Source organism: Lactuca serriola, chromosome 4 (genome assembly GCF_051521515.1).
Source record: "Lactuca serriola cultivar US96UC23 chromosome 4, Lser_US96UC23_V15, whole genome shotgun sequence".
In the NCBI taxonomy this organism is placed as follows: Eukaryota; Viridiplantae; Streptophyta; class Magnoliopsida; order Asterales; family Asteraceae; genus Lactuca; species Lactuca serriola.
This window is the reverse complement of record NC_136411.1, coordinates 72,755,144-72,772,949: the sequence shown is the minus strand read 5'-3', so window position 1 is coordinate 72,772,949 and position 17,806 is coordinate 72,755,144. Positions and strand designations below refer to the sequence as shown.

Genomic DNA, 17,806 nt, shown 5'->3' with positions numbered 1-17,806 from the left:
AAAAAAAACCTGAATTAAGATTCTATAACCCGAATAATCCGAATAATAGAATAACAATGTACTTTTATACATCAACATAAGACATTCAAAGACTAACATAACACAATAACACATTGAAAGAAAGTCTAAAACAAGAGAAAATAGGAATGGTCGATTTTTGAAAGTCTAAAACAAGAGAAATGATCGACAGAAGTGATTTCAAGTTTGGAAATAATTGAGAAAATTGGTCGATTTTGAAACAACAAGAACGAGCATAGGTTTTTTTTTTTTTTTGAACGATGAGGACAGAAATGTGAATCATGATTTTGATTTATGTCAATAAGAAAAAGGGGACGAAGAATGCTTATTCGGTTCGGGTATTTAGAACCGAATAAACTCTTATTTGAGTAACCCGAACCGAATAATCAAAAAACCGAATAAGCATAATATAGATACCCGAAATTTGAATCAAATTGCTTATTCGGACCTAATTCGGTTCGATTCGGATTTCCAGACCAAATTCTCATCCCTAGTTACCCGTATAATTGTTTGACAAGAAAAATCACTAGACAAACGAGGCCAAATGCGTTTTTGTTCCAAAAACAAAACGAAATTTGAATAAGAAAAATCTAGTTCCGTCAAACCTCCTCCTTGCAAACCCAAGAGTTTTCCGGTATTTTTCCTTATTTCTTTGCTCAAAATGGTTTATCCGTCGAGTGGCTTGTACGCGCACAGGAATGAAATCGACAATGAAGTTGCCAATATCAGTTCCCAAGAAGAGTTTTTTTTTTTTTTTTTTTTTTTTTTCACATTGTCATTTTCTTCTTCTTTTATTTTGACCAAAAAATAAAATAAAAATTACCAAAATAAAAAACATACAAAATGGAAAAACAAAAAAAAAAGACCGCATTTAACAAATTTCCTTATTTTCACTACCTTTTCTTACAAAAATGATATCACCTTTAACAAAACAAAAGCAAAAAAATTTCTTATTATAGTTTAATTAGAATTTTTTTTTTTAAAGTTGGATGGTTTTATAAATCCATTTGTAGCAAATAATTTATTAAAACAGCCAATATGAGACTAGCACACTTTGTAAAAGTTTTGTTTATTAGATTGAAGTTGGTTCTAATTCGGACATTAACAAATTTTATTAACTTTGTGATACAAAATATCCTAGTTTATTAGTAATTTGTCATAATAACAACTTCTATTTTTATTTGACAATGAGTTTTTCAAAAATAGATCAAAATTTTAGTGAATTTAATAGAAAAGATAATTTTGGAAATGTAAATGTCACCCAAACAATTTTCGGACAAGAAATATACTAACTCCCAGCCTCACCAAACAAGGTCAACATAGGTTCGATTCAAAGGGTTATTTGTCGATCAAAGTTACCAAAATCAAAAGATTGTAAAGCTTCAAGCAAGTTTTTATTCATCTTCAAATCATAATTCTGATGTAACAAGATTATTGATTCAACTTTTAAATAATAATGAATGACACAGGGACTTTGTATAAGCAACAAATGAGATCAGGTATTACATTTTCCACATCTTAAGCACAGTCTGTAAAACATATGATTATATTAAATGACATACAGATAGCATCACTCTCCACATCTAAAACATGTTCTTGTTCACTTCACTATCCAAAAGAAAAATCAATGTAATAACAAAAAAAAAACAAGACTAAATGTAAATCTTAAGCAACTGGGTTGTTTTTGCTTTTTGGTTTTGTTCATTTCATATCTCATTTCTAAAAAAGAAAATAAAAAAAAACACATTACCTCAATCGTCTCCTCCTGAGCTCCCTGGAAGTCCCGCCTTCCAAACTCAAGGCCCTTGAAACAGCAGCTCTCCTAGCAGAAGAAGAAGAAGGATGCGATATAGTCAGATCAATCTCTACAGCACTATCAGTTGATAGATTATCCAAATGCACAACAGTAGTAGCAATCGCTCTTTGAGAAGAACTAGAAGAAACAGGGACAGCAGGATTCGGACTCATATTCATCTCTGCATTCTGAGGCTCCAGTTGAACTTGAATATCACCACCATTTGGAAGAAAAGTGTTGCGTTCTTGATTACCTGGTAGAAGCTGTGAAGCATCTGTTCTTCTCAAAAGACGATCATTGATGTATGTTTCAAGATCTTCAACCAATCTCTCTGCGTTGTTTAGGGCAGACGAAATAGAAGAAAGAGAAGCAGCACTTTCCGATATTACCCTTGAGAATGGGCGTGAACGGTGTCTTCTGCTACCCCCTGCTGCTTCAGAAGAATGTAACAATGATTGGTTTATTTCGGAAGTAGGGCCTCCTCCTCCTCCTCCTACAGTGTTGAGACCTTGAAGAAGAGGGTTTTCCCCAATCGAACCGATTCCAATTCTGATTCTTCTAAGTGCTTCTGCTACAGGAATATGAGAGATTCCCCTAATTACCCTTTGCTGACGTATACTCTCTACTCTGCGTGCTCGAGGTCTTGGAGGGATTTTCACCCCGGATTCTAACTTCAAGATCGGTTGATTCTTTCCATTTCCATAGATTGGTGTAATGCTTGAATCTGTTACTTCTCCTTTGCAAACTGGGCATTCTTTTGCACTTGAATCTACATATGACAACTGATAGAAGCAACTCCAACAAAATAAGTGACCACAGCAAGTCAAGATAGGATCCCTTGCCATCTCCAAGCATATGTTACAATCGAAGAATCCCCCACTCTCATCATCATCACCTCCATTGCTATCTGTCTTCTTGGAATCTAAATCCATCTCCAAAGCTTTTGCCAACTGGCTGATATCTCTTTTGCTGTTCCTCCCTCTTTCACCATTAGCCCTCTCGTCAACACCACCAGGAGTGTTTATAATTCCATCCACATCACGAACGTTATTGTCGTCTTGATTCTGGTTTCCTGCACCAACATCGGGCTCGATTACTGTCATGTAACTCAATTCCGGATTGTTCCTCGCCTGTCGCCATCGCTGGCGTTGTCTAGCCCTAGCTGTAACAGCTTCAAGTTGCCTAATTCGATCCTCGATTCTGCCATGTGCGGTCTCTAGTTCGTTTAGCAAAGGACCATAACCAAAAGGCGGAGGTGGTGGAGGGTCCACTAATGGCTCTTGGTTCAAATCAAGATCCATAACCATATCATCGTTCATGTTATCAGCCATCTAATTTTATAGATCCCTAAATTTTGACCTCACAAAATCTTTCACCTTCAACACCAAATTAAGACGAATTAACATATTATTAAGATAAAAAAATGTAAAATTTCCAGAAATCGAAAGGCGTATGAAAATAATTTGAGGAAATTGTAAAATCCGAACCTGATCGAGAGAGGTTTCATCTGGAATCCTTTTTGTCTCTTATTCTGATCGAAAACATACCAACCAGCACCACACAGATCTATTGGTATTAAAGACTCAAACTAAGAGGAAGAGTCTTGAGTTTGGTGATGACGGTGGAATGTCCGTGTGGAGCAACGATGATCACGGCGGCGATCCACCGATTGGAGAGGATAAAGCACATGCCTGGGGTGCTTTTGGAGCGGCACTAGTAGAAGTAAACAATGATATTTGCTACACGGAACGAGGTCCATCCGACGGCGTCGTATGGTTCTTAAACCGAACCGTACACGTGCAAGTATCATGAGCTTCAAGTGAATAAAACCTACTTTTTTTTTTTTTCTTAAATACATATTTGTATTTTCTTAAAGTGGCAATAGTACACTCACAAATAAAGAAAAATATACATTTGGGTATATGGTTCTTATTGAATCGAAACATTAAACGGATGTAAAGAGGTTGATCATAATTTCATCTGTTAATTATAACTTCGTGTCGTATCAATCAATTTATTTTTATGTCGTTGGTTTTCTCTAGGATTAGGGTTTAAACATTATAAATGTGTCATGTCATGTCGGTTTGAAAAAATTAATATGTTGGAAGAGTAAGGGTTAGAGAGGAGAAGGGAAAAATGAAAACCGGAAATAATAGGAGTTGAGAGCAGGGCTGGCCCAAGGGCTGGGTGAGCTGGGCCGCAGCCCAGGGCAACACCATATTAAGGGCATCGGTTCTGGTCTACTTATGATGGGTTCTTATTATTTCGGTCCAAATTTTGATCCACCAAGTCCAAGGGTAGTAGGGCATCACCACATAGGCAAAAGAAAACTAATACGCTAGGTCGGTCGCAAACGCCGATTTAAAACATCAGAAGACGAGGAGACACGCCAATTCAGGAAACGAGGAGACATGGCTATTTCATGCAATCAGACTTTGCCATCGCCCCTCAGACTTGCTCTCATCGATGGGTTTAAAGGATTGCTGTTGTTTTTTGTTGGAGAATTTTGCCCTCGGTTATATTGATCTCTCTAATATGGAAGTTTAAAGTCTGATGTTATTTTGGACTTTGTGACCTTTTTCCCTTTACTCTGATGGTGTATTTTCTCTTCTTTGGTGGTGTTGTTGTTGCCTTCAGTTTTTTGGCGTATTGGCAAAGATGGTTTAATGACCTTTTTCCCTTGACATTCTTGTATTTTAAATGGTTGTTGGTACATTTCCTTGAAAACTTGACTTATCTGCCCCTTGATGATTGTATTTTGTACATTTCTAATGAATTTCCTGGAAGTTCTTGTGCTTTTCTTAAGTAGAAAATCAGGAATTTTGACCATTATGCCCTTGGTCGGTTTTAATGGTTGATGGTGTCATATACTCATATTGGCTTTTAAAAGTATTGATGGGCTAACTGGTGGTATTGGTTATTATTTGATTGGTACTTTTGATGAGGCTTTAAGAGTTCAATGCTATTATTTGATGGTTGAAGATTTGAATACCTGCTACACTAGTTACCTCTCAAATTGATCTTCTCTCTTTCGCAATTTAATGATTCTGCATGTTTTGAGTCGTTGATGTGCATCTCAAACTTATTGTATCTTTGTCCAGCTCCCCACTTGCTCTTTTTATTTATTTATATTTGTTTGTCGTCCAAATAGGAAAAGACTATTCCAGTGGTCATAAATGTTTAGATGTTTAAACTCATCGACTAGAAGTCATATCTGTGTTTTTTATTTAGATGAACATACAAATAACACATTTAATTGCTCTTAATTTTGCATTTCAGTTATTATATTTCATTTTTAAACTTCTAGGATTGTTTCTGTTTATCAGTACATGGGTTGCTTGTTTCCTAACGGTTAGAGCCTTATTCAATATATGAATCCCACGTGTAGAACCAAAGTGGTTCTGCTGATAAAATTAAAGATAAAAGTGATATGTTATACTAGTATATTCTAAAATAACATATTTAATTGCTCTTTATTTTTTTCTTCAATTATTATATTTCATTTTTATGACTATTTATTATTGTATATTCCATGTTAGCTCTTGATTGTTTGTATTTACATTTTTCTTGCAGCATTGGATAGTTAGTTGGGGTTTTGATTGCTCGTGTAGTTGCGTCACCTCCCCACCAAAGAAGGAGAAGGGAAGGGATAGGGCAATTTTGAGTATAGAAAATCAAATTTACCTAATCTTAACTCATAAAATAATATATATTTTTGTTCAAAAAGTGCATGCATTAGAACAATGTATTAGATGTTTTTGTAAGTTATTGTTCGATAATAATATTTACTACAGTTTCCTTTTATAATTTTTTTCTATATTTGTGTTTGGTTTATTGTTTTATATAGAATATAGGGGCATGACTTAATTATTTTGCCCAGGGCATTCAAAACTAATGGACCGGCCCTGGTTGAGAGACTAAAGATAGAATTCATAGTAAGTTTAGAGAGTCAATTGGAAAAAACTAGAGTTGAGAAGATAGATAGGTCATGAAGATTGAGGAGGGTGTTGGTGTGTGTGTGGGGGTGGGTGGGTGGGTGGGGGGGGGGTGATACTTGAGTGGGAGTATGTGAGAGAAAGGAAAGCTTGAAAATAAAGATTTAGAGGGTGTTTGAGAAATCTTTTAAGATGACTTTTAGAACTTTTAGCTTTTCCAAAAAACTAAAAGTTAATAAAGATGCATTTCAAGAAGTTTTTTTAAAACAATTTTTGGCAAACCAAAAATAAGCTTTTGAAAAGTCATGAATGTGTGACTTTTTGCAACTTTTGAAAAGTCAAAAAATGAACCAAACACATTTTAAAACTATCTTTTGTAAAAAAATCAAAAAATCAAAAAAGTCTTTTGTCAAAAAAACTTTTTAGCATGAAAAACAATCCTAAACATCCCCTTAACCTATGTAGCTATTTCGTTTCAACAATACAAAACGACTTAATCAAAATTTTTCTTGTATATTTGGTTTTGGTTTTGGATCTATCCACTTTATCCAAACAATTAAAAAATCTTGCATATCAAAAATTTGGTCTTTCTTAGGTTTTTTTCAAGTTGAAATTCCTAACTGTAATCTTACCCGTTTAATTTTTAAGGGTATCTTGTCAATTGATTCAATTAAATGAGTTGAAATCTTTTACCCAACCCAATTTAAGTGTTGAATTCGTGTCGAGTTAACATGTCGTGTCAGTTTTTGTCACATTTAACGTTAAATTAGCTGCCATATTAAAGAGTTCTTTCTAGAAAACCTTTGATACTTTATAAAATTTAAGATCATTATTCTAAATATATATATATATATATATATATATATATATATATATATATATATATATATATATATATTTCACCTAATAAGCTAACAAATTTCTCCTGGTTTATACAAATTGTAGGTTACCAAACTAAATAGAAGTTCCCACGATGTCCATCCCTCGTAGCTCTGACATCCCGACTTCGGTAACATGGTCCGTCTGTTGAATTTGAAGGGCATGTGTGAATAGTAAAAATGGACTCCATAAATACAATTTAGTAGAGAAGAAACACTTAAAAATTAAGGGAACATAAATCGAAACTAAGCGGATTAAATCAAAGGGGAGCGCACAAGCCATTGCAGTTACTTTTTTCGACTAAACAAAATAAATCTTGCATATATTTATTAATAGGTAAATCGACTGAATTTCGGTCCATGATTTTCCAGGGTCCTATACGGTTGCACACCCTTAGGGTTGGCCCAGTTTTGATACCAAATGTATGAGACTGTGTTCCACATTCCCCTGCCTTTTGTCATCCCACTATTCTTTCGTTTTTCCTATTTTTCTTTTTTGTTCACTTCCTTCTTTGGGACACCCTTTTACGAATCTACAATCTCTTTCTCTCTTTCTCCCTCCAAAGCTCCATCCCGATTCTCTCTTCAGCCTCAAACTAGTATCATGAGACCATCTTAAATTGATACCAACAACCCTTTTGCGTTAGAGTTTAGATCTATTTACTACCATGCTATAACAACCCAAAAATCATGACTAAAATTTCTTTTAAAACATTACTAAAATCATATTTATAGAAACCGTATCATAAGTCATAACATAATTTCCAAGCATTAACTCGATACATAATCTTATTATCAGAGTAAAACATTCCCAGGCTAGCTGACTATGGTATGTGCACTACAACCTCTCCGAGCTCCTCTTTTGAAAACTGAGTACCTGAAACCAAAAACTGAAACCGTAAGCACGAAGCTTAGTGAGCTCCCCCAACCTACCACATACCATACAATAACATATAAAGCACATATTGGGCCTTGCCCACTACATCAGACCGAGGTCCGGACTAACTGGGGCCTTGCCCCTGCATCGGACCGAAGTCCGGAACTGACTGGGACCTTGTCCCCTGCATCGGACCGAAGTCCGGACTAACTGGGGCCTTGCCCCTTGCATCGGACCGAAGACCGAAAACTGACTGAACATAGCATAACATAAACATATCAACTAGCATGAACACATATATTGCATACTACATCGGGCCATAGCCCGTAACACATAGCACATAAATCATGTCTGAGCCACGAAGGCATCAAACATACTAACTACTGCATCGGACCGAAGTCCGGAAACTACTACTAGCTAAATGGGCCAGCATTGTGGCCTTAGACCCATTCCTACTGGAAGGAAACTCACCTGCACTGCTGGATTTTGTTGATACCCTTTTGACTGCTATCAGACACTTTCGAATTGCTGCTCTAAAAACTCCCCGATCTACTAATACCAAATATAACACTTAGTCTAACTGTCCTCCCAAAAGCCAACTAAGTCAACTCTGCCAAAGTCAATGTCCTGGTCAAATTCAACCTTCCAGGTTGACCCTACTCGCCGAGTCAGCCTATTGACTCGCCGAATTCATAAGCTCAGAAACCTCTTTCATTCGCGACTCGACTCGCCAAGTGTCACACCCCCGAACCAGACGGCGGAAACGTCCGAGGGCTGTTGTGACTCAATTGAATACCATCACAATGAATATACATGAAACATAACATCATACATTACCAAGCATTGAAATATTACAACTGGTAGCGTTTACATTCAGTACATTGATCCATAATATTACATACCCAAAAGTAAATTGTTCGATACTAATTAAAACAACAGCAAGACGTTACTGAGTACATTTTTCCTTTTTCGATTTACCTGTTACCTGAGAATACAAGTATTTTGAAAAACGTCAACATATGAAATGTTGGTGAGTTCATAAGTAATGTTTGAAATATAGTGGTTTGTATTGTTTTGAAAATCACCAGAAAATCCGATATTTTTTGAAAAGAGCATAGTATAAAAAGGGTGAAGATCCGTAAGTATGCTTGTTTGTTTCTATAGATGTAAAAGTACAACTTGTAAAACTCGGTATGTAACTCGTAGGTGTATTAATTGAAAACCCTAGGAAAACCCAATGTTTTCCTAATACTTTGCATCAAATGATTTATATTTTGTTATTTCGTTGCGACGGGTGTATTCGTTGAGTCCCGGTGACGTTGGATTAATTATGGATTGTGAATTGTTATAAACACACATTAATGAAAATGACTAGTTTACAACTATACAAACGATCCCTTAGGCGTCGTTCGCACTATTCACTTAATCCAATCACCCGGACTTCTCATAGCCCCACAACCGAGGAGGAAAAGAGGGTGCGAAGCCCCCGATATTTTCCATAAGTCGTTCAAGGCTATCGTGAATGCGAAGGGCCCTTAGCCCGACTCGCATTTGGTGAATTCTCGACTTTACTAGCAGCACCAGAGGACCCTTGGGGTCCAACAGCACAAAGCCTGTAAAAGTCCTTTTACACGGAATTAGGTCATATAAGACCCAACTACATGTAAGCGATTTTCCTTCGGGCCTAAAGATCATGTCATTGGGCTAGCTAGGCCCAACAAGCACGATTTGAAACTTTCGGGCCCAAAGACGGTGTATCGACGTCTGGTGTATTCCCACGTGTGTATTGACTTCCCGAAATTTCTGCATGTGTATTGAATTCCCGAGATTTCCGCGTGTGTATCGAAGTATCGTCGTGTTAGTAATTTCAGATTCATTATTGATTCGAGACCGAATCAATTCGTTTGATAACGATTTTTGGTGTTGAAGGTGTATTATATTTCGCCTATAGTCGAGGTACTAGTATTTCATCATGTCGGATTTATTGTTTAAAACATTAGAATTTTACATTTTGCAGCCCCTTTCTTTTGGATAAATTTACACTTTTGACCCTTTGTATAAAAGAATTTCTATTTTAGTCCTTAAACCATTTTTCTTGACACTTTAGTATCAAAACTTATAGAAAAGGTATTTTTCAGCTCAAAGTTATTTGAAAAACAGTTTTAGTCCCTCAAATGAAATTTTTCTCGGCTGAAACCCTTATTTTCGCAATTTTTACACTTTTGGCCCAAAATAGAATTTTTTTGCATCTTTGGTCCCTTTTAAATATGAAAAGCATTTTTAACCCTTGAAATGGACTTGGAGCACTAGTAGTCCCCTGTTTTACAGAAAAATACAATTTCAGCCCCTCTAATTTGAAAATCTCTCAATTTGGGCTTTATTGGGCCGAAAAGTTCATTTTTGGCCCATTATGCTTAAAAATTTCCAATTTAATCCTTTAAAGAGAATATTTCCAGAAAAATACATTGTTGAAACTGTTTTGACTCATTTCATCCATCAGAATTTGTATTTTGTCATTTTGGGCCCTTTAACCTTATATTTTTAACATTTTGAGTCCAAAAATGGGATTTTTAGCCCAAGGAGTTCATATTAACCATCTTGGTTATTTTTCTAGAAATGATTTGTGTGTAATAATATGTTTTATACTTGTTTCATACATCCTAATGCAAATCTCGGTTTTAAGGACTTTTTGACTAGATTCAACACCATAATCACATAAGAACATGTAAATAAACATAGAAATCATACAAAGCATACATATACTCATAGATCTACACATTTTCTTGTATTCCCCCCCACAAAACTTATAAAAACTGAAAAATAGGGGGTATGAAGCTCACCTTTGGGTGTGGTTTCGGTTTTGGAGAAGAGATGGATAGAAATGAGGTGATTTTCGGCCTTAACAACCTTTCCTTGGAAGATCTCGAGTTTAGGAGCTTCTAAGGTGCAAGATTATAATTTCTTATGATTTAAGAAGAGATGTTTGATAAATCAAGGAACCTAGATCATAGATTTAAGTATAAACTTACCTTAGATGATGATTCTTGTGGAAAATCTCTTTGAAATGCCCTTAAGTCTCGAAAATTTGGTGAAGAGGGGTAAGGGTGTTCCTTGAGAGAGTTTGATAAACAAAAAGTGGTTGAAGTTTGTGTGTGTGGGAGCTCTCGGTCGAGAACCAAGAAGAAGAAGAGAGAGAGAGAGTTGAGATGACAATCCTAGATGTATGTTGGTCCATGCATGGAGGCATGTGATGTATAAATGAGGTGGCAAGGCCTAAGTCAACTCTTCAATTCCTTGGGTTTGGGCTTGGGCCGAGATTTGGAAAGGAAGAAGATATTTTTGGGCTTTATTGCCCTTAAGCCCATATAAGAGTTAGGTTGAATGATTGTTGGTCCTATAAAATATAAGTGTGATTTTTATGCTTTATTAGGCTAGATTAGGTTAATTATGGTCCATAATAGTTCATATAATTGATTTATTTCATTCTAGGCCCAATATGGCCCAAAAGGTTGAAATAAATGAAAGTGGGTTCAATTAGAGCCTACTTAAAGGTTCTAAGCCCAAGATAGTCAAATTGGAAGCTTATTGGCCCATTGGGCCCAATAAGGAAGTCCTAGTCCAAAGTGGACCTACACAAGAACTTTTAGGGTTTCCAATTACTTGTTGACTATTTGAAGTGCTTGTATGGTGTATTGGATTGAAATTTTGTTGTCATAGAGTAAGCATCATACATGCTCTTTAAGTTTTTGATTCTACATTTTACTTGAGTGTAGTGATTACAAGACACAAAATTTCTAGTTGTGACATCATCCCCCCGTTAGAGGGAATTTCGTCCCGAAATTCTGTTTGAAAGTTAGATTTGAGAATGCTAGAATAGGTGAGGGTACTTTTGCTTCATTTGGTCTTCGCGTTCCCACGTGAATTCTGGCCCACGCTTCGCGTTCCACCATACTTTCACGATCGGGATGCGACTTTGCTTAGTACGCTTCACCTCCCTGTCCATGATTTCAACCGGTTCTTCAACGAACATGAGATTCTCGTTGATTTCGATCTCGTCAAGGGGAATGACGAGTGTTTCATCCGATAGACACTTCTTTAGATTAGAGACATGGAACACGGGGTGTACACTGTTTAGCTCTGCGGGTAGTTGCAGTTTATACGCCACTGGACCTATTCGGGCGACGATCTCGAAAGGTCCAATGTATCATGGGTTCAGTTTTCCCAGTTTTCCGAAACGAATAACTCCTTTCCAGGGTGAGACTTTCAATAGTACTCGATCCCCAACCTGAAATTCTAAGGGCTTTCGCCGTTTATCGGCGTAGCTCTTTTGTCGGTCGCGCGATGCTTGTAATCGAGTTATGATTTGAACGATCTTTTCCGTGGTTTCACGAATGATCTCCGGTCCCGTTAGCGCCTTGTCCGACGTATGTGCTTTTGCTAGTTGGGTATCACCCACCTCAGCCCAACATAACGGTGATCTACTCTTACGCCCGTATAGTGCTTCGAAAGGAGCGATCTTGATACTCGAATGGTAACTGTTGTTATACGAGAATTCAACTAAGGGTAAGTGGGTATCCCAAGACTTCCCAAAGTCGATCACACATGCACGGAGCATGTCTTCGAGCGTTTGAATGGTTCGTTCACTTTGACCATCCGTTTGTGGATGATAGGCGGTGCTCATGTCGAGATGAGTTCCCAGTGCTTTCTGGAGTGATTGCCAAAAACATGAAGTGAACCTACTGTCCCTATCCGAGATAATAGACACTGGTACTCCATGGAGTCTCACGATTTCTCGAATGTATAAACGTGTCAATCTCTCCATCTTGTAGGATTCCTTTATTGGCAGGAAATGGGCAGATTTCGTCAGTCGGTCGACTATTACCCATATGGTGTCTAGTCCATCCGACGTCTTGGGTAGCTTGGTCACGAAATCCATAGAAATCCCCTCCCATTTCCACTCAGGGATTACCGGTTGCTGTAATAACCCTGAGGACTTCTGGTACTCCACCTTCACCTTGGCACACGTAAGGCACTTACTAACATAGGTGGCAATTTCCGCCTTCATGTTAGGCCACCAATAGTGTTGTTTAATATCCAAATACATCTTGTCTGAGCCGGGATGAATGGAGTATCGCGTCTTGTGGGCTTCCTTCATAACTACCTCCCTAAATCCTCCAAGTTTAGGGACCCAAATACGGTTCATGAAATAGTATACTCCATTCTCATTTGCCTCTAGGTTCTTCTCCATTCCGCGCAATGCTTCGCTTGCTCTATTTTCCGTCTTCATGGCCTCTGACTGGGCTACTGCAATTCGAGTGGCTAGGTGAAACTGAATGGTTATTGAGAGAGTTTTCGTACGACGATTAGAGTACTCATTCCGACTTAATGCGTCAGCTACCACGTTGGCCTTGCCTGGGTGGTAGTTGATCTCACACTTGTAATCGTTTAGTAATTCAACCCATCTTCGTTGCCTCATGTTCAACTCTTTCTGGTTCAAGATGTGCTGGAGACTCTTGTGGTCCGTGAAGATGGTGCACTTCGTACCGTAAAGGTAATGCCTCCAAATTTTTAGGGCAAAGACCACGGCTCCCAATTCTAGGTCATGGGTCGTATAATTCACTTCGTGCGTCTTTAGCTGGCGGGATGCGTAAGCTATCACCCTTCCACGCTGCATGAGAACGCAACCTAAGCCCTGATTTGACGCGTCACAGTAGACCACGAAATCTTCTGTTCCCTCCGGTAGTGATAGTACCGGGGCACTACAGAGAGCTTGTTTCAGGGTTCGGAATGCGACTTCTTGTTTGTCCGTCCATTTGAATGGTACGCCCTTTTGTGTAAGCGAGGTAAGTGGCTTGGCGATCTTAGAGAAGTTTTGAATGAATCTCCTATAGTAGCCTGCTAGACCCAAGAATTGACGGATTTCCGTGGGTGTTGTCGGGATTACCCATCCTTCAACAGCTTTGACCTTAGAGGGATCCACATGAATTCCATCTTGGCTAACTACATGACCTAGGAAGTTCACACTCCGGAGCCAGAACTCACACTTGGAGAGTTTTGCGTATAGCTTTTCCGATCGCAGAGTTTCTAGGATTTGTCGGAGATGTTGGCCATGCTCTTCTTTGCTTCGGGAGTAGACGAGAATGTCGTCGATGAAGACAATGACAAAGTTGTCGAGGAATGGTCGACAGATCCGGTTCATCAGATCCATAAATGCGGCAGGGGCATTTGTTAGACCGAAGGGCATTACGACAAATTCATAATGTACGTAACGAGTTCGGAAAGCGGTTTTTGGAATATCCTCTTCCCGGACTTTGAGTTGGTGGTATCCGGACCGTAGATCTATCTTAGAAAAATAACTGGCTCCTTGGAGCTGGTCAAATAGATCATCGATTCGTGGGAGTGGGTAGCGATTTTTAACAGTGAGTTTATTTAACTCTCTGTAATCGATGCACATTCTAAAAGATCCGTCCTTCTTCTTGACAAAGAGGACTGGAGCTCCCTATGGCGAGTAACTAGGGCGGATGAATCCCTTGTCCAAGAGTTCACTGAGTTGGCTGGACAATTCCTGCATTTCAGCAGGAGCTAGCCGATAGGGTGATTTAGCGAGAGGAATTGCTCCTAGAACGAGGTCAATTCGGAACTCCACTTGTCTCTCTGGGGGTACTCCTGGAAGATCTTCAGGAAACACGTCTGGGAACTCAGATGCTATGGGAATGTCTTGAACGTTAACCTCTTCATTGGTTTTATCCACTATGTGAGCCAGGAACGCCAAATTGTTCTTTCGTAGATGTTTCCGTGCCTGGATGCACGAGATGAGGCGAAGGTTCATGCTAGGTTTGTCTCCGTAAATTCCTAGGGTTTCGTGATTGGGAAGGTGAAGGCGAACGGCCTTCTCATGACACATAATTTCAGCATGGTGGGGGCTTAACCAGTCCATGCCAATAATCACGTCGAAACTCCTAATGGACACAGGCATTAAGTCTATTCGAAAGGCGTGTTGGTTTAGGGTTAGGGTACATCCGATGTAGATTTCCCCGGTGGATTCGGTTTTCCCATTGGCCATTTCCACCGTAAAGGTTTCATTAAGCTTCTGGGGTTGTTGTTTTAATAAATGCTTAAACTTATTGCTTACGAAACTTCACTCCGCTCCGGTGTCAAATAGGATGCATGCATAAGTGTGGTTTAGGAGAAACGTACCGGTAACAACAACGGGGTCCTGAATCGTCTCTCCCTGACCCATGGTCAGCATCCTTCCTGTTCCTCCGTTTCCGGGATTGTTGTTGTTAGGGAAATCTCTGTGGAAATGCCCAGTCCTCCCACACCCATAGCAGGTGTGGCTAGGCCCTGCATTGTTGCCGCCGGTGGTGATGTTGTTGTTGTTGCGATTGTGGTTGTTGTTGCTGTTTCCTTGTTGTTGGTTCTGGGGAGGGTAGGTCCTGCAGTACCTTGCCGTGTGTCCCCTTCGATTACAACCGGTGCACTGCAACTCCTTGCATTCTCCATTGTGATGGAAACCGCACTTTTTGCACTTGGGAAGATTACTGGAATAAGGTCTGGGAGCATTTGAAGCAGCTGAGGCTGGAGCATGTGGTGTGGCTGGAACCGGTGCGGTGGCAACATTAACTGCCACTGTCTGCTGCTTCTTAGAGGTCTCGGGGCCCTGACGCCCCTTCCTCTTGTTGTTCTTCCCTTTCTTGCCATCACCTTCCTTCTTGCCCTCAATCTCCGTTGGCTTCTCACCCTTTTTGTTGTTATGGTCATACAACTTCTTCGCCAATCTTTTTGCACTGTCATATGTTTCGGGGTTTGCAGCTATCACATTTCCTTGGATTGGTGATGTTAGTCCCCAGATGAATCGCTCAATCTTCTTTCCTTCCGAGGTGATCATACCCGGGCATAACAGAGATAGTTCACTAAAACTCGATATGTAGGCATCGATATTCGCATTCTGCACAGTGAGGTTCCACAGCTCTTGCTCCATTTTCTGAATCTCACCTCGTGGGCAGTATTCAGCCATCAACATTTCTTTCATTTCTGACCACGGCATGGAGTTGGCTACAGGGAGTGTCATGGCTTCCACGTGTCCGTTCCACCAAGTGAGCGCTTGATCAACAAAAGTGTAGGCTGCGAACTTCACTTTCATCTCCTTAGGACAATCGCATATCTTGAATACCGATTCCACCTTCTCGATCCATCGCTTCAGAGTGATCACTCCTCCAGTGCCGTTAAAAGTTCATGGTTTGGCGTTTGTGAAGTCCTTGTAGGTACATGTTTTGGTGGGTCCTTGATTCATCCCGTTGTTCGAACTCCCGGCCCCTTGCCCGTTGCCTCCTCCGTTGTTCCCTTGGTGAATTTGTGCCATAGCTGCGGTGACCGTAGCAGACATGGCCGCCTGGAATGCAGTGGAGTCAACTTCGGGTGGGGTTGGTCCAGGGTTTCCGCGAGTAGGTTGGCGAGGCATCTTTCTGTCCTGAAACGGAAAGATGTTGAGTGTTTGGGGTTTCTGGGAGGTTGTGACCCTACTGACAAGGTACGAACTTAAACACTCCTATCATTTAACATACAATCATAGATTCTCAACACATAGCAATTTGTAATATCATAACAAAGCACGTAAAAGTTTACTAATATTATCCGCATTTGATACATGAAAAATTTGCTCGTAAGAGTATACATGAGTGACACTAGTTTGACAGCATAACGGCTCTATGAGTAGTGTAGTCACTTAAACATAGAGTCGGGGTACATAGCATAGTTCCTAATGACCTACTAAGATAAGTCTATCCCTAACCGCGATGAGCTGCGTCCTACATAGTGGCGGGGTCATATGCCGAAATGTTGTGCCAACAACTGAGCCATCTCCGTCATGTCTCCAATAACCTCGTCCCTCTCATGCTCAGCTCGCACTGCCCGGGCCTCCATAGCATACAACTGTTGTCGCAGTGCGGCGATCTCAGCTTCGGGAGAACGGTTCTCCCTTGGGGGGTTCATTGGTGGAGCGGGGTGGTCTGGTTGCGCCTCGTCCACACATGACGTGACGTGATCCTTGTCCCGGTCTTGCCCTTCCTCGACGTCATCGTCGGTCTCTCCAAACTCGTAGTCGGTGGCTATGTATTCGTCAGGTCGGACGTCGTGTGCTTCCTATGGATTCCCTTCTGGTTCATCTTCAAGCATCCCGTGAGCCACTAGGACTTGATGAAACTAGATACCCGACTGATCTCCCTCCATGACGACTGGGGGAAAGTATAAACTATCGTCACTCCCATGACTATGATATATACTAAACAGACGTTCTCTTTTTGGTGATAAAGGGGTATAGTTTTAGGTTCCCTAACTATCACGATCTCATCAGAACGTGTGTTAGTTATACTTTGGAGAGAATGTAGTTGATCAGGCTACATCCACTCCTTGGTACCGCTAAGAACAGTCCTGAATTAACCGAGATACTAGCATTATCTTGTTTGGTTCAGCGTTATGTTCCTTATTCCTAATGCAAGCAAAGGTGTTTTATTGTTGTATTTTACTTTATTTGTTCAGAGTTATGTTAGTCCCTCTTTTGGTTTATAGTTGCATATCAATGTATGGTTAGATATGCTAGTTCACTATAAACAGAGCTCTGATACCAACCTGTCACACCCCCGAACCAGACGGCGGAAACGTCCGAGGGCTGTTGTGACTCAATTGAATACCATCACAATGAATATACATGAAACATAACATCATACATTACCAAGCATTGAAATATTACAACTGGTAGCGTTTACATTCAGTACATTGATCCATAATATTACATGCCCAAAAGTAAATTGTTCGATACTAATTAAAACAACAGCAAGACGTTACTGAGTACATTTTTCCTTTTTCGATTTACCTGTTACCTGAGAATACAAGTATTTTGAAAAACGTCAACATATGAAATGTTGGTGAGTTCATAAGTAATGTTTGAAATATAGTGGTTTGTATTGTTTTGAAAATCACCAGAAAATCCGATATTTTTTGAAAAGAGCATAGTATAAAAAGGGTGAAGATCCGTAAGTATGCTTGTTTGTTTCTATAGATGTAAAAGTACAACTTGTAAAACTCGGTATGTAACTCGTAGGTGTATTAATTGAAAACCCTAGGAAAACCCAATGTTTTCCTAATACTTTGCATCAAATGATTTATATTTTGTTATTTCGTTGCGACGGGTGTATTCGTTGAGTCCCGGTGACGTTGGATTAATTATGGATTGTGAATTGTTATAAACACACATTAATGAAAATGACTAGTTTACAACTATACAAACGATCCCTTAGGCGTCGTT

At 39.5% G+C, this 17,806-nt stretch overlaps 1 protein-coding gene across 1 annotated transcript; it reads right to left on the bottom strand.

The window, feature by feature from the left end:
* Positions 1–1,491: 1,491 nt before the first annotated feature.
* LOC145101872 (RING/U-box superfamily protein) lies at positions 1,492–3,560 on the bottom strand. The gene is made up of 2 exons (XM_079039158.1): positions 3,301–3,560; positions 1,492–3,189 (listed from the first exon to the last, which is right to left on the bottom strand). The coding sequence occupies exon 2, from the start codon at positions 3,142–3,144 to the stop codon at positions 1,765–1,767; it is 1,380 nt and encodes a 459-aa protein (XP_078895284.1). The 5' UTR covers positions 3,145–3,189; positions 3,301–3,560; the 3' UTR covers positions 1,492–1,764.
* Positions 3,561–17,806: the final 14,246 nt, after the last annotated feature.

What these genes read in the sequence shown, in the direction of transcription:
- LOC145101872 (XM_079039158.1), bottom strand. Translation starts at nt 3,144, where the DNA reads ATGGCTGATAACATGAACGATGATATGGTTATGGATCTTGATTTGAAC.